Source organism: Tenrec ecaudatus, chromosome 6, assembly GCF_050624435.1.
Source record: "Tenrec ecaudatus isolate mTenEca1 chromosome 6, mTenEca1.hap1, whole genome shotgun sequence".
In the NCBI taxonomy this organism is placed as follows: domain Eukaryota; kingdom Metazoa; phylum Chordata; class Mammalia; order Afrosoricida; family Tenrecidae; genus Tenrec; species Tenrec ecaudatus.
The window spans coordinates 62,423,970-62,441,921 of record NC_134535.1 but is presented as its reverse complement, the minus strand read 5'-3'; the positions used below and the strand labels follow the sequence as shown (position 1 = coordinate 62,441,921).

General features: G+C 43.1%; 1 protein-coding gene across 2 annotated transcripts in view; it reads right to left on the bottom strand.

The window, feature by feature from the left end:
- Positions 1-1,207: 1,207 nt before the first annotated feature.
- MDM1 (Mdm1 nuclear protein) overlaps positions 1,208-17,952 on the bottom strand; it is a 32,128-nt gene continuing 15,383 nt past the window's right edge. Inside the window, exons 10-15 of one of the 2 annotated variants that reach the window (XM_075551319.1) lie at positions 16,143-16,451; positions 14,385-14,494; positions 14,190-14,293; positions 6,642-6,894; positions 3,802-3,861; positions 1,209-2,020 (exon numbers count right to left, since the gene is read on the bottom strand). In XM_075551319.1, the coding sequence (XP_075407434.1) occupies positions 1,911-2,020; positions 3,802-3,861; positions 6,642-6,894; positions 14,190-14,293; positions 14,385-14,494; positions 16,143-16,451 (946 nt within the window). In that variant the 3' untranslated portion in view covers positions 1,209-1,910. Of the gene's footprint in view, positions 2,021-3,801; positions 3,862-6,641; positions 6,895-14,189; positions 14,294-14,384; positions 14,495-16,142; positions 16,452-17,952 lie in introns of both variants that reach the window. The other variant, XM_075551318.1, reaches the window with a different exon arrangement.

Here is a 17,952-nt window from a genome sequence, read left to right as displayed (position 1 = left end):
ACATGGGGTGTTGTATGGCAACCCTGAACCAAGCAGGTCTATGGACGTCACGTTTCCAAAAGCATGTGCTCACTGCACATTTTGGCAACCCGCATATCACTTCTTCATGTTGCTATGGTGCACCTCAGGGAGCGCCAGGTAAGTGTAGCTTTTTTTAAAGATCATTTTATTGAGGGCTCTTACAACTGTTATAATCCATGTATCAACTGTGTCAGACACATTTGTACACATAATGCCATCGTTCTTTTCTAGACATTTACTTTCTATCGAGCCCTTGGAATTGGATCTTTTCTCCCCTCCTCCCCCCTGTGGCCCCTTGATTCTGGATTGTTTTTATTTTCCTCTCTCACACAGACACTGTCTCCCTCCCCTGTGGTTTCAGTTGTTCTTCCCCCTGGAGGAGGGTGTGTGGTTATGTGCCCTTCATTGCGATCAGTTCCCTTCTTCCCCTTAGTCTGTTGGCGTCTCTATTCCCATTCCTGTTCCTGGTTCCATGTGTCGTGAGCTTTATCTCTGGCCTGTACCCATGTACCTGTCTCCCGGTGCATATAAAAGCTAAACTTACATGTTCTGGTCCAGTCTGTACATGGTCCTAAAGGAGTTTTGTAACATGTCCCGATCCTGCACATTTTTCACCCAATTGTAACCTAACGTGTTAACTTCCATAATCGTGAGCACCAGTCGCTTTTATATGCACTGGGAGACAAGAGAGTTCACATGTCTCACTTTATTGGGGTCATCTTGAACTGGACCCACAATTCTCTCCAAGGTATGGCTGTAGTTAAATGCCCGCAGTTCTTTTCAATTTCACAGAACTTAAAATCATTAAAAACTCATTGTAAGTCAATTGTAGAAGTACTTTTGACCAAATTAAACACTTTAGAACAGATAGTTCCCTTGTTTTCTAACCAACAGTGTATTTAATCTTCAGTATCTCCTATGTAAATATTTTACAGTATTTTTTGAAATCTATATTTTCTGAGTGTTAAACTTAATGTAATTTACAATAGCATGCTTTATAAATGAAGAGTTCAACATTATGTGCTGAGGCAAAAAAAAACCCCACCTTGAAAGTCCAAATTGTCTCATATTTGTGCAAAAATATTGTGAACAAACCTTTGCACTTTGAAATTTTAACTTTCAATTACTACTAAAAGGATTTGCTCAATTTAATAACATTCTGGAGGAGGCAAATACACTGATTAATTTTTATTTCAAAATGCCTACAAAGTTTTAATTCCACTGTACAAATAATTTTTCAAAATTCAGACATTATTCAAATGTAAGCCAAAGTTCTTATACAAATAGAATACACACATGGATCAAAAATATACATATCCTCTCAGCAAACTTTATTACATAAATAAAAATATATACAGCTAACATTTTCAATCTACAGTACAATTATCTTAATAATATTACAATCACACAGAGAAGGTATTAAAACTATAGAACCTTTAGCTATAAAAGAACAACAAACTAATTTTTATGATGTTTAAATTTATGAAGAAACACATAACCAATCAACGGAATATATTCCTCAAATCTAGATCTTAATTTTTATTTCACTGTTCATCCTTTTAGTTTTTTTTCCCCTAGATAAGTAGAATTTCCAATTCTAATAACTATCCCAAAGACCTAATAAACAAGTTAGAACATGTGAAGAATTTTGTAACCCTCTCTTCTCGGAACTTTGGAATAAATGTAAAAAGAATTGTTTAGAAGTTAAACTGCATAATCTGTATAAGAATTTTCCAAGTAAATTGTTGACTATTGCAAAATCAAATCATTCTTGATAAGTAGGGAATGTTAGAAAATACCCAAACATTTGAAAAATCGTAATACAGCAAGCAATAGAGGCCAATTATACCAATGGTATGTATTTGCCATTCAGCAAGGCATGTACTTAATCATGGTTTGCCCCAGAAGTTGTCCTTCCTTTCCTGGGCTCGTGCCAGCGTTTGGAAAGCACGGAGGCTAGAAGCTGCAGAGCGAGCAGAGATCTCAGACAGCCTGTCATCTACAAAGAAAGAGTTCCAAAATCACACTCACTGCAAAAACATCGAGTATATAAACAATAGGGCATGACATTTACAACATGTTTAGCTTCGGATTATCAATCTTGGGTCTTTCAGAGACTCGATAATCAATCAAAGTGAAGATGGAACATTTTCTGTGTCGTCCAGTTTACCATACTTAGAAATCAAGTATTTTAACGTGAAACGAACCTTTGTCCTCTTCCCTGAGAGCCCACAATGACGGTATCTGAAACCCATGGCCTCCGATCCCAGTTCTACTCTATAGTAGCTTATCATCATACTGTATCATACTGTCTAACTCTACTTTAAAAGGACAGATTTTCTGAGCGCTCTCACTGCCACCGAGTGGATTCTGACTCACAGGGACCCTAGAGGGCGGAGTGAACTGTCGCTCTTCCTCTGGCACCGCGGATGAGGGTTAGAACTGCCAGGGCTGCTTTTCTGAAAGTAGTCTCATTAAAAGAAAAACAAAAATGCCATCATACTTGGATCACATTTCTAAAACAACCCCACTGAACATGAACGCGACTGCTGTTCATCTGCGGCTCTCGTTGTGAAGCGCCCTGGTAGTGGGGTGTGTTAAGGTAACACGAAGGTCGGGTTGCTCCTGTCATGCTACAGGGGAAACGGGGCAATCTATTTCTGTAAAGGTTCCAGCCATGGAAACCCTGCTGAGGACTTCTACTGCGCCTTGCAGGGTCATTCCGAGTCAGTCAACACAACAGCACAAAACGCCTCTTCCTTATCACGAAAAGCCCTCTTTCCGGGGAAGCAAGGTAAGGTATCTGCAAACACTGTTTCCCCATTAAAGAAAAACCGAACAGAACTGGATTCAAGGTTGCCAGACACTGGTATTTCAAAACGTAAATTTTCTTTGCCTCAATGAGATCTTTAAAAATGTCCCAATCTTGCTACCAAAACCAATAAACCAAACCTGGTACCAAGTCAATTCTGACTCGTGGCAATCTTATAGGACATAGACCCGCCCCGTGGGTTTCCGTGACTCTAACTCTCTACAGAAGTGGAAAGCCCTGTTTCTCTTCCAGGGATGGCTGGTCCAATGTAACCAATATGCCCTTGCTAAGATTTGGGGGGGGAGGGGGGGAGAGGGGGGCAGAAAATTTAACATGTATGAACTTCTAATACAGAAAATGCTCATTCAAATGTACACTAATATTCAAGATTTATAAGTTAAGTAATTTCATACTTCTTTGTGCAAATTAAAAGTTAATTTCAATTCTTTATAATGAGAATTCAAATTTTTGCTGCTATTAGAAACATATGAATATGTTGAAATGAAAACTACACATTTTCCCTAATCATACATTTTTGGAGACCTTAAAATTGATAACAATATTTAAGTTTTGCACAGGGAGATGATACCCATGTATAGCTATCGGGCAGGTGGGGGTGGGTGGGGGTATGCATACGGAGACTTGGGGCCAAATTCCTGAGCCCCAAGCAAGGTGAGGTGAAAAAAACTGAAAAACACTGAGCTCAGATGCGCGCTGCTGGGCACAGTGGGTTACTGTCTATTTGATCTAGAAAAATGTTCTTAACAAAGTGAGCTCTGCTTGTTCTTTTGTAGATGGAGTTAATTCAAAATCCATCTCCCTCCGCCAGCCCGTTACCTCAGCTTCACAGGAATCTAATGAAAACATCTGTGGAGTACTTGTGAACTATATACGTGCTAACCAAATATGAAGCCATATTATCACCACAGAATGGGCTTCTATTTTGTGCTATTTGACTACTGAAATACCTTCATCATTAAAGGTGTCGTGTTGTGGCAACTGGAAATTGTTCATCCGTGCTTTTCCCACTTGAAAAAAAGGGCAGATAAGATTATTCTTTAAAGATACCAAACAACATCTCTTACTTATAATAAATCTTTACTAAAAATGGGCTTTGGGCAATTAATTTTGTATCTTAATGGAAATTACTATCAAGAACATCCATTAGCATAAAATGTGTTTAATGAGTACATAAACAAAGCGTGGGTGGGGCCCCAGAATTCTTTTTCAATAATAATACTGATGTAACTTTAAACAAATGGAATAGTATTCTGCTAAAACTAGGGGATTGAATACGGGTAATTACCCTCAAAATGGCATTAACCCATTAAGACAAAGAAAATGAGAGACAAGAAAACAGCCACAACAATTTGAAAGGCAGAATGCAAATGAAAGGGCCCCGAGTGAGCTAAATGGAAGGAGGTAGCAGAGAAGGCAAGAAGCAATCTTGGCTCCCCTGCCAACCCAGGTTTGCCGCTACTGCCCGCCACCGACAGTGAGAGTCAGACTCCCAGGTCTCTCCCTGTAGTTGTTCAGCTGTGGGGCCTCTACTCCCCCAAATGCGAAGGAAGGGTCCTTCTTTAAAGGTCCATCTAAGCTACTTTTACTGAAGGACACCAGGCTCAACTGAGGACAGGGTATCACATTCAAAACGGGGATCTGTGAGAGTCTATTACTGAACTTTGAAAGTTTCAATGCTGTCCTCACCTAACACAAACTCACTGCCATCGAGACAATTCTGACTCATAGTGATAACATAGGACAGTGTAGAACAGCCCCTTTGGGTTCCAAGACTGTAAATTGTCATGGGATCGGAAAGCCTCATCTTTGTCCGCTGACCCTGTGGCTAGCAGCCAAGCAGGTAACTCACTATGTCCCTCACCTAGCTCCCAGGAAAAGGAATAAGCAAGACACCAGGCCATCTCTGAGGAATCTCTACATTGCTACAGAAAAGACCAACAAATAAGCTACTGCTCTGTGAGGTCTAGAAATATCCTAGCCTATAAAAATGGTGGTGGTGTGTGGGGGGGGGGGGGGGCTGAGTAGCATCTGACCACTAACTTCACAAGGGGAGAGAGAAATTACCATTAGCATCCGCCCAAGCCCAATTCTATGAGGCAGAGGTCAGACATGGCGCCATCCTCCAACCTTTCAGCAATTCTGGCACCGTTCCTGCCACGGCATGCCTTACTCCTCACTCCTCTGCCAGTTCAAGTAAGTCTTTGCAGTGGCCACAGACTCAGGCAATACTCGCATGATGGGGTTTATTAGGGAAGTTAATCGGTTCCAATTCAGGATCAGGGATGCTCAAAATACAGTTCTTCAATCAGGAGAGCCTCCTCAAGCATAACCACAGATATGCCTTTGCCCTGCTTGGGGGTTAAGTGTTACAAAGCTCTTTTAGCTCTGCCAATAAGGTTCGGCCTGCAGGTGCTCAGCTCTAGCTCTGCTGGTTGGCAATTAAGTGCCCAGGTCTACCCGCAAGTCTACCCGCAAGTCTACCCGCAAGACTCTTTTCCAAGGCACCGGGCTTTCTTACTCCTGCAGGTCTCCTGGCTTTACTGCCACGGGTTCTCTGCCACTTCTTTACTGTCTCTCATAATCTCTGTGTCACAGCTCTATTTCTTGGACTGACGCAGTGATTCAGTACAAGGATGTCCAGGTCCCACTCCACTCCTAGCTCTTCGTGCTTGATGGTAGCCTCTGCAATGGTTCATTTTCAGCTTAGTGAGAGGGCTAAGCTGATCGATCCCATAATAGAGTTCCATATACCTTTCTGCATTATTCCACCCCAGCTGATTGTACAATTCCTCATTAACATTAGCAAGTTATCCACTACCCTTAGTGTGTCAGAGCACCTCACATTTGCTATTTCTACCAAGTCATTTGACGGACGTTACAAAGACAATGGTTGGAAGGGTAATATCAAGTAATTTTCTGCATTGCACAGTCACATACTTCGACAAAGAAACCAATTAGTCACCAAGCAGCACCCAGTTAACTCTTCCAAAGCAGCCATCCAACCGTGGGCTTTGAAGTAACTAAAGATGGCTCTACATTACTAGCAAACAGAAACAAACCAAGAAAAAAAGGGATCTTGAAGACAATGCAAGAAAAACAACAACCATCATTTCTTTCCTCAAAAAGAGAAAATATTCCATCCATGAAACGAGAACAGGGTCCTCGTGTAAATACATCCAACATGTCTGGATAATTAGAATGCCTGAGAATGAAAAGAAAAACGACACGCAAGAAATTACTAAAAACTTCATAAAAGCGTCCTACAACTGAGCAACATGAGCTTCCAATTGAGAAAGTCTACTGAAAACCAGCAAAAATGAAAAAAGGAAAGCCTGTCCAAAGGCACATCGCTGTAAAATCCCTAAGAGATCTAACGAGCCAAGCCGTTTGAAAGAAAAAGGCAACGAGCCACACGCACGGGACTAGGAATTACAACCTGCAGTAATCTTCAGTAGTAACAGGGCAAGCTTTCAAACGAGCAAAGCCATGCCGACCACAAAGGAAAACAATTTCCGCTATAAACCCTGCACACACAGGACATCTGACAACGGTGGGAGACGTTTCTAGATGTGACACCTCAACAAGAGGGGACGAGCCGGCTGGCGGGGCATCCGCATCCAGAGGCCGACCTAAGCGCGGCTCCACCGAGTAATATCAAGATGGGCTTTTTAAAGAAATCACTTATGCTCATTTAAAAAATAGACAATGTACTTCGTTAATATATAGCACATACTCAGTTTTTATACTTATTAGTATGCCATCTTTGTTTTAAAAGAACAAGGATTACCAATATGCTGAAACTCTGGGTCTCTTAGCGACCCCTGGAGGCGGCGAGAAGCATGACGGCAGGACGGAGCACACGGCGGAGAAGGGCACTGCCCGGGGCTGTTTGCTGGAGACTCTGCGGCTGCTGAAACTGGCCGCGTCTCAGGAGCACGTTTGGTGACTTTGGCTTCAGACTCTTCCCTCAAAGGAAGGGGATCGAGTGTTCTTAAACCAGCAGCTGGAGAAGTCAGTAAGCCTAGGGCACAACTTTCTTTCTAAACGATAAGAAGAAAAAGAGACAGTGCTTCTGTATTTGTGCACATGTAACATTTAAGCATAAAAAGTATAATCATAAGGACTATAGGAGAAAATGTATGTGAAAATGTGTCTAACTTCTATGAGGGGAAGACTGTAAGCATAGCAATAAATATAAGGAAATAAATTTGGCTACATTAAAGGGGGAAATATGCATATAGATGCATTTAAAAATATGAAAGATGAATGACAAACTTGCAAAATAAACAAGGGAGAGATTTTTTTTAATTTAGGGAAAAATCTGTTCTTTTTAATTCCTTTGTAAGCCTTGCATACAACTTACATCACTAACAAAAAAACCATTAGCAATGCTTATACATATTTCTCTAAAAGATGAAAAAGATAAACCCATTTTGAACGTAGAACAAAAGGATATAAATAATCAATTCACGTCTACACCAACTGTGGCTCGGGGGCCATGAAGTCCACCTGGATTAAAAACAACCCCCTTTGACACGGTATGCCTAACCACCCTCGCATACTGTCTCGGCCATAATCTTTTTTCGCTTAGGTTAACATCTTTGGGGGAGGAGATTGCCAAGTGATCCTCTGTGGAGCCCCAAGTAGATTCAAGCCCCAACCTTTCGGTCATAAGTCAAGCACTTAACCGTTGTGATTACAAACAGAAATGGAGTCTACCTTAAAGCACTCAGCTACTACTCACTGCTCACTTGCAAAGGCGCGAGTACAAACGAACAAAGCTCTGATGCGCAGAGCTGGCAAGCCTGTGGGGAAATGAGTGCTCTCAGGCTCACAGTCTTTGTGGCGGGGCAATACTTCGCAAAGAGCCTCCAAGTTTCCATGTTCTTTTACCACCCAACAGTACTTGGGGAGTATTTGCACAAAACAAGTTGGTAGAGTACAGAGAGAGAAAAATGTAGCTGGAGGTTAAATTTGATTTCTAACATTTTTTTACATAATGGGGAAATTAAGAAATAGCCGATTATTTCAATAATAAGCATTCGGTTTTTTGAAACTAAGGATAATGATATACTGCATATCAAATTACTGGTAAAGTAAGATTACAGATGCTATCCAGTGACTTGGAAGTTTGTTTAGGACACACTGCTAGATGAGAAGAAGTTATGAAAGCATACATCCATTATAGGGGTTTAAGTAAGAGAAACACACACACATACCTCCAAACCACAAACATTTAACAACAGGCATTTCTCAGGAGTTGGTGCGAGACCAATCATTCTCTATTTTAGTCTGGTCAGTATGCTCTATAATGACAATGTGTCACACTGTCCAAAAAGTCCCCTAGATATTTTTTTACAGGAATGCAAAGCTGTAAAATCAAGACCAGTTCCATACTCACCTGTAATTATTGCCTTTACTTACTATCAATCCAATAACCAAGCAGTTGCTTTTCAGCCTTAAAAATCATGTCCTTAGAGAGCTTATAGCCTCAGAGTAGGGTGTTTCAACCACCAAAAATGTTTTAAATCCAAACCATTAAATATGGTTTAAATATGTACAGCCAAAGCTGCACAAGTCACACACACCACCACCACCACCACCACCACCCCCTTCTACTTATTACGCTTCCTTTTTAAGGATAAGTAAAGAAGATGCAGTGGTGAAGTAAGCACCGGCCTGCAAATGGCAGCCTGTGTCACCCTTACAAACCCCACAGGGCAAATCCTCCGTGGTCCCGGAGGGTAGCAACTAGTTCTAAAGAAACATTGGTCAGATTTCCCCCTCCCTCTTCTACATGCATTTGGATAACTTGGCATCATTCAAGTTGGTTTTACTATTGGTTAACAAGTTTGAATAAAACCTAGAAATTATTTTTCACACATGGGTTGGCTCCCAGGATTTAACATAACTGATTCTGTGGTGTGTTTTTGAGCCTAGCGGATCCCTACCGGTCTCACTGCTTCCACGTTGGCCCCAAGTATCTCCATTCTCCACTGAGAAGTTAGGACAATTGTTACCGATCATGTAAATCAGAGCACACTTAGATTGCTGCTTCAAACTCGCTAAGGCGTGGTTCTCAACCTTCCTAGTGCCGTGACCCTTTAATACAGTTCCTCTTGTGGTGACCCCCAACCATAACATTATTGTCGCTGCTACTTCATAACTCTAATCTTGCTGCTGTTATGAACCGGACAACCCTTGTGAAAGGTCTTTGTGCCCCCAAAGGGGATGCGACCTGACAGGTTGAGAATCGCTTAAGGGCTTCTCAGGCCAGTAAAGTAACACCCACATTCCTACCTCTCCTACTGCTCTCCTCTCCGCTCAGACACCAGCCACAAAGGCCTTTCCTCTCTTTTTACAACTCTGTGCTTGTTCTTGTTACAGGGGCTGTGTACCTGCTGTTCTATTTTCTAGAAAACAATCTCAGTCCCAGATCTCTCTGCACACCACCTCCGTCCTTGGGCGGATCTTGGTGAAAGTATCTGCCCCTTAGAGGCCATGGGCAGAGGGGAGGAAGGGTCACTCATGAGTCCACTGCTCTCTTCCACTTCCTTCACAGCTCTTTCTACTACCTCAAATCACCATTTTAAAACAGTACTTGTTCAGTGTCTATTTTTCAGAACAAAACCGTAAGGTCCACGGGGAAAAGGATTTTGTTTGGTGTACCATGAATCCTCAGGTCCTACAGGAATGCCTGACCCTACTAAGAGTCTAAGAGAGCTCTTACCCAACGTTCTCTTACTCAGCACCCAGCGCCAGCTGCTGAGCCTGTGACGCCCATCAGATACCCAGGCGGCACTCACGACACATCCCACCCCTCGGGCTCCATCATCCAACCCAGCACCAAATCCTGACTCCCAAACTGCACTCTTGCATTTCAACCATTTCTCTCTGGATGTGCCCAGACACGCCATACAGCCTGCTCACACCACCGCTCTCCAGCCACTCTCCCTAGTCCATACCCTCAATCAACGCCTCCCACCCTGACCACAGCAATAGCTTCCCAAAGGTACCCAGGGTGTGCGCCTGCCTTCCACAGCAGCAGAACGAATGTGGTCACGTCACGCCTCTGCTTCCCGATGCTTCTGAAATCATCGCAAGTCTACACCTTGCTCCTGTCTCACCTTGCGCCACGCAGCCTGCCCCACACTACATTCCTTACTGCACACTCCAGCTATGCTCTGCATTTCTTAGGCCTCTATGTCCATTCTCTCCACGGCATCCTGTCGCCTGCCTTTTTGTCATGGCAACTCTTCCTCTGTATGCCGCTCAGCTCAATCCAGATTCAATCTGGGACCATCCCTGACTTCTGCCAGTCTCAAGATTTACAGTAAACATCCTTATTTTTAAGGGTAGCAACAACTGAAGTTCTTAAATGGACCAATCCAAAGGCATAAACAGGGAGGAGAAATAGACATAAATGACTGGATTAAAGAATGTAAAGTGAGAATGACAGTGCGCTTGGTTTTTGGTTTATTCATCTATGAGATGACATTTTAAATATCCTTCACCCACTCTATCACTTTTAATATTGAAATTGGGTTTTAGATGCATTTTCTATATTAACAGTATTAATCTTTTTTCCAAATTGCCAATTTTCTTTTGAGTTTTTAAAGTGCAAAAATCTTAAATCTGTTCATTTAAATTGTAGCTCATTTTTGGCCATATGGCTTCTAAACTTTGGTTTTTTGCTTAGAAGTCCCTCCCCGTGATACTCACTGTCATGGCGTCCATGCTGACTCACAGCACCCTGTACAGCACGGCAGAATTACCTGGTGACCTCCCAGGACTGTAACTTCACACGAGTAGAAAGCCCTTGCGTATGTGGGGCGGCGGAGGGGTTCAAACCCCCACAAAAGCATATAAAATACTTTGGTTATTTCCCTCTATCCACTTAGCTCAATTTCACATTTGGCTTCTTTAAATCCCTCTGTAACATCTTTTAAAGCATGATTAAAGATAGCCTGCCCTCCAGTCATGTTTTAAACAATCCTGCTCACTGGTCGGTCTCCACTGACTGTCTGTTCCTGTGCAAAGAACCTAATGAGCTCACATTACACTTCATCTTCCTAAGTTTTTCTTTCTAATTCTCCTTCTTCTCCTCAAACTCTCCTTATTCAGTTCCCTGCACTATTCTTCCAGATAAAATTTAGAATCTAATTGCCAAGATACAAAAATAAAATAAAAAGAAATAGTGTCAGCATAATAATATGGAATATGGTTAAATTTACTGAATATATGAGAAAAACTGACATCTTCAAGACTCAGTGTCCTATTCACTATAGTTTTTTTTAAATACTCCTTGTGTATTTAAAAAAAATTCTTCATATACCAGAATTTTTTTTCACAATTCCCCCACCCTAAAATTAAAACGTTTGGGCTGCTATTAGGTTTCCTTCCCCTTCCTCATTACCTTTATACCAGGCTATCTTTTTTAAAAAAAATCATTTTACTGGGGGCTTATACAACTCTTATCACAATCCAACATACATCCATGTGTCAAGCACATTTGTACATTTGTTGCCCTCATCATTTTCAAAATAAATACCAAGCTATCTTATACAAGTCTTTTAATGGCTCTTAGTGAGTCTCTTAGATCTTCTATATAAACATAACACCTGTAGAGAGTGCTCAGCTTGTTTCCAATATTCAAAGTTCATGGAAAAACCCCATGATCTTTTAGTGAACTTTTGGAGTCCCTCTACTACTTTATGAAAATCAAACCCACGGCCACTGAGTCGATTCTGAAACCTGGAAGGGCAGTTCTCCCCTGTCCTTTAGGGTGGCCATGAGTCAGAATGACCTCAATGGCAGTGAGGGAGGGGGCCTTTTCTTAAGCTTCTGTAAAATCACAAAAACATATGGTCCATTACATTATAATTACTCATAAGAATTGCTAAGTGGTCATGAAAAGGTAAACATCCTATTATATTCCTAAAGCATAAACTATCTTTAGTATTTTACCATTTACTAGGACATTTAGCTATAGGATTTTTATTAAAGTTATATTTAAGAAGTTTGTTCCTTCTGTTTAATTCAACTTTGGGGGGACTGGCTGCTAACACTTCACAAATGCTTTCGGCATACAATATCTGTTTAAGACACTCACCACAAAAATCCAGAACACCAAGTTAGCGCCCATGGCTCACTCTTGCCCCACTTCAGTTCTCTATCGCCCACTCCTCCCTACCATCTCAAGACTTTGTGCCGTCCTCTCTGAAACTCAGGGACGGTCAACAGCAAAATCCCCTATGGATTGCCACCCTCTTCTCTGAATGTGCGCTGAGAAAGGAGGTAGATTGTCACCCCTGGAGTTGGCACAAGTATCCTCCTTGCTCAAGACCTCGTTCAGGACCATTCTCCCTTACTCTTCCTAACAACGCCAGGCTTTGGCCACGACAGCATGAATCTTCATGGGGCTATCTACTCGCATTAGGGTCTCAGAAGCTGACAGGGCAGTTGTACCCTGTCTTACAGGGTCCCTGTGAGTTGGCATTGACTAGATAGCAGTGTGTTTGCTTTTTTGTTTTGTTTTACTAACCTCTAGATTCCAAACCCCATTCCCTGATGGTTTCAATTCCAAGCTCTAATATTCTCTCCAGTGATCAACTGCCAAAATTCTTGTTGATATCAATAACAATCCAGATGATCTCAATTCATTGGCTCTCTCCCTATTAACAATCTTCCCTTGCCTATCCTGCTCCCTTGATCATATGCAAAACCTTGTCCTTTACCGCTAACGGCATTCTGCAATCTCAAGTTCTGACCACCACACCGCCTCCCTGTAAGACTAAGCCCTCTTGTACCACAATTCCAACAAAACTTTAGGTCCAGACTTAAACTGCGGCACATTCCCCGCTTGGCCCCTGTCATCTCGTCACTAAAACCCACTATTGCCCAGTCCCACTTCTCCTCCCTGACTCAGCTTCTATGGCCAATCATTGCAAGCACGTCCTTGAAGATCCTTGAATCTCGAAGCCCCTTCCCCCACTTTGTCCTTCAACAAAATGTAAGCCCCAGTTATAGCCAACTGTCTACCTATTCTGTTCCTCTGTCTGGAGGAAAACATACAGCTCTACCCGGCCAGTCTTACACCTGATTTCACTCAGGTAAAATCCTTAACTTACCCTCGATTCTTCTCTCTCCTTACTCTTTTATCCATCAGAAAATCTTATCAGCTGTATCTTCAAAGTATATCCAGAATGGGACTTCATCACCTCCACAGAGCATCCAAAGACGGCTCTGGTGACAGACGCCTACCTGGCTTCCCACCTTCCCTCTTGCTCCCCCTACTGTGTACTCCTAGCCCAGCAGCCAGAGTGAACTTGCAAACACCTAGACACATCATTCCTCGGCTCCTCCAATGACTCCCCATTACGTTGAGAATAAAATTCCAAGTCTTTTCTATGCCCTACAAGGCTCTGCTGAGAAAGACCTCCCAGCCACTGGCACTGTCACCTACTGCCACCCACAAGTACCTCGCTCAGTTCCTTGGGGAAACTCCTCTCCTCTCCTCTCCTCTCTTGCTCTTTGTTCCAGCCACAAGGTCCTTCCTTCAAGGAAATCATGCATCTACTCGCCTGAGGGACTGAGAACTTGCTGTTCTCTCTGCTTAGACAGCCTTTCCCGCTAAGACTGGGTCAACCCACCACCATACTTCATTTTGTCAAATGTCTTCCTTCTGTGAGGACTTCCCGGACACTTCCTACTCATTTCCAAATTTATTTTTCTCCACACTACTGTCTATTAACTAAGACCACCAAGAGACTCACTGCCATCTAATCCACTTTGACTCGGCGACCCCATGTAGGGTTTCTGAAGCTCTAAATCTATATGGGAGCAAACAGGCTCATCATCCTCCGGCAGAGGAGAAGCCAGTGGGTTCAACAGCTGACCTTGTGGTGAGCAGCCTGAGTAACCCACTGTAACGCCAGCATTTCTTTCCATCAACCAACAGGCGGGGCATTGTACCTAGTCATCCTGTGCACGGCTCTCCGAGACACTGCTATGTGAGCCCACTGAGGGCGGGGCGTGGTCTGCTTTGTTCACGGCTGCATCTCCAGTGCACAGAGCCGCACCTGCAACATCCCTGGAGCGCAATCGGGAGGCGCTGGCTGCTGTCCTCCTCCGTGAGGTCACTACTGACCCGCCAGCAGCAAATGGAAGGCCAACTGCCAGCGAAAAACCACCGAACGCCTCTGTTGCTTACTAAGCACAGGTGGTGGGCATCACAGTGTATGAATGTAATTACTAAGAACCCAATTCCTTCACATGGTAATAAAATAATGAGCTGTCCCCACTTCACCCCCGCCCCCCAAATAAAAACATTTACCTTGTTATTCCTTAGAGTGTCAAAGCCATCCTGAGGGGCCGCTTTCTTCCTCTGGTCTGGCGCAGGATGCTTCCCTTTAGATGGGGACACTAAAACAGCACCACCTAGAGACACGCAGAAGCCAACGGGTTTCAATTAAACAGATTGTCGGGCAGAAGACGCAGGCTAAGAAAGGACACAGTGTCTGCCTGTTACCAACAGCTGGAGTGGTAAGGTCATGATGAGTCCTCTGGGCTCCGAGTTCTCTCAGCTTTGGTGTTGGAAGCCGGCCTCCTTTCCCTGACGATACAGAGGAAGAATCCGACCTACAAATGGAAACAGCCTATTATGAAGCATTTCTTCTAGAAAGTGTGGTCCAATCCAGTTTTGCATGATTACATATAGTAAGGGAGCTCTGGAGATGCTTTGTGGAAGCACTGGATGGCTGCTACCCACAAGGTTGATGGTTCAAACCCACCACAGGGGAGAAAGATGAGGCTATCCGCTCCTGTGAAGATTCACAGCCTCAAACTGTATACAGGGTCAAGATGAGCCAAAATACCCTCAAGGGCAGTGTGACCCCTATAGAAGGGCAGGTCATTTTGTTTCCAAGACAACTCACATCCCCAGTCACTGTGCACTGGCAAAGAGGCCAGTTCACTGTAAGCTCACCCCAAACGGCAGCGGCCTCTGTTAAATCGGGACCTGAGTTCCGTACGAGCTGCAAAGCACCAGAGTGAGTGACAAAGACCTTGAAAGGAGCGCCATTATCAGTGAAAGAGGCGGCCCCAAAGCACAGTGACAGAAACCCACAGAAACCACTGCTTTACAAGCATCACAGTGTTGACTGGTAGATACAAGCATAGAAAATCAGGACATGGACACGACTTGACAAATTAAGTAGACTTGATTTCAATACTATAATAAGAGGGAGCAATTAAAATCCTCATCATTTGTTTCACACTCACAAAAACCGCTTTAAAGGCATTAACAAGCTCTCAAAACCGATCGGTACTGTGCGAGTAAAACATGTTTCTTTTTTAAAAATCGTGTGCTCTTGCCAGGCTCCTGGATATTCAAATCCAGCCCATCGGTAGAGGCAGAAATACAGGCACTACACGAATACTGCAACAACCGTCAATTAGAGTGAAGAAGGTTTCTCCAGCAAGCAGATGGATCATCGAGTATGGCAGCAACTCAGGTCTTACGAGCAAAGTACATTTCTACGGCAGTCAGTGCTGCTGTTCCGTTTTCACACTTAAAACAGCTCATGATAACTAGCAGCAACCACTTTTTAAAATAGTTCATAGTCTTTTGGATATAACTATCTGATATTAAAGAATTTCAACAATTTCTTCTTGCAGAAATATTTGCAAATATAACAAATAATAATTAAGAGAATATATAAAAATAACTCTAACTACTTCTTACCCAAATAGCTCACTGCTGCAACATTCAATCATCAATTGGTGGCGGCTCAAATACCAGAGTGAACCATATTCTAACAGTCGAGAAATGTTCACTTCATGACATTAAAAGTCAAATTTGCTCCCAATCACAAATCCAAAACTACTAAGCACATACTATCAACTATCTCATCTGACTATCTCATCAATGGTCTCATTTGAATTCCTGACAACAGTGAAAAGTACCTATCCGCCTGGTTTGCACATTAACAGCCTGCAACTGGCAGTCATGAACACCAAGGTATGCGATTGAAGGGGACTGCGGACTGTGAAGGTTAAGGTCAGGTGTCAATGGGGATGGGCTAAGATTCTCAGTGGTACTGTAGTAACATAATTTAGCAGTTATTGAGGATGTATACATTTTCAAATGATGCCAATTTTTGGATAAAAACCTGGTCTTTGGAACCTAACCAAGTTGATAAGTGGGGTGCGGGTATACGGGGTAACAAAATTATACACTTACATGCATGTACCATAATGCTTCTGAAAGATCATTCTAAACACTCACCCTTCTTGGATCTTCTCAGCCTTAAATCGTTCCTTTCCCCCAAACTTCTCTAGCTCTTCCCTGTGAAGCTGCTTGATCCTTTCACTTCCCTCCTCCTCCTCCTCCTCCCTCCCTTTTGGTTGATTTTGTATCTCTTCATTGCCATCATCTGCATCCCAAGCTAGACGTCTTCTAACGGGCACTGTGGGAGCGTCCGGCATGCCCAGCGTCTCCGCGGTGTACTGTGGGGGCTGTTCATCCAAGCTCGGCTTTTTTTCTTCTAGTTTAGTCGAAGGACATTTCTGCAAAGTCTTGTGGCTTGTAGGATCTCTGAGAAGAAAAATGAGTTTTGTTTCAAAATTGGGTAGTTTTCGTTTTCTGTGTTATACTAACTTTACAGAGTCTAGCATCCCCTCTTTCCTCACAAAGACAGAATTATCCCAGAAACTACAGGTTCCATACAGGGAAGAAAGAAATCCAATTGACAGATTGTTTCACACTCTAAAAAACTAAAGATGGACTCCACAGCTTCTAATCAAACGTTCCAAAGGTGAAATGGTTTACCCTCCTTACTCCTCCTTCACACAGGACACCTGCCTGCATCTCTGCGGGTGGAACTCCTACTTCTCCCCTGAGCCGGCCTCTCGCACACACACTGGACTCCTGCGTGGCTTCACATGGTTGGTTACTCAGTTAGGATTTGGTGCACAGACTCAAGCAGATGTATAAATGAGCTGATTCAAAGGTTATAGAGCTTTATCTTTATATAGACTTATCTTGTCAAGACAAAGAATACATCTGGTGATAAACTTTTTTAATCCAATGTCTCAACTACAGTTAGGTTAATCTGTTAGTGGACTATATTAATATACTTCTGACAATTAGGAACTATTTTATTTGCTATAAATCAGCATGTCATTTGTCTTACAGTGAAATCCTGTTCACTTTAACCCGAACGTAAGGAAATTCTTTCATAAAGTCAAATCTGCATCGGCCACAAGACCCCTGAGTGAAGCCAGAAGGTTATGGACCGATAGCTTCTACTGGTCTCCGAAGGGTCACTGGTACTCCTACTGCCGCTGCGTTTCTTTCTTTCACTCTGCTTTTTAAATTAACTTTGTCACTACGGTCTGCTCGTTCTCATTGTTCTTAATGATCAATAAGGAAAATGTTCAGACTTAACCCTCCCGCCTGCATTATGTATGCACAAGTCCATAAAGCATGTGCCGCCCTGTTGTTCACAGAGAATGCATGATTTCGGCAAGTAGCACAGACCTGATTCTCACTCACAGCAGCCCGTGCTGCAGAGGGGTGCTGCTCTGGGAGGCTCCCTGGAAGGACGGGAATGTTAACGGAGCAGGTCACCAGGTCTCTGGGGGTGTAGTCGAGTGCAATAGACAAAAAAAACATGAAAATCGGCTCTGGCGCATCCTAGTTGACCAGAAGAAACGTTGGGTAGTCACGCCAGTTTCCGATAACTCTGTGTTCTATTACCACCCCTCGCCTGTCATTTTGTCATCCGATGGTGGCTTACATGCTGCTGTGACAGCGAACACTACGCCACCAGTATTTCTCCTGCCACTGGGGCCACTAATAGTAGGCAGGTCTCACCAGAGCTTCCAGATGAAACAGAGTGGGAAGGACGTGGAGACTTGCTTCTAAAAAAATCGGCTAGTAATAACCTTCTAAAAAGTGGCCTAAGATTGCCTGACATCATGCCAGAAGGTGCGTGCTTCAGGTGAGAAGTCACTCAAAATCCTACTGGGGACGAGCTGCCTCCCCAGAGTAGAGTCAACGTTAATGGCACAACTGGTGGGAAGTGGGGTTCCAG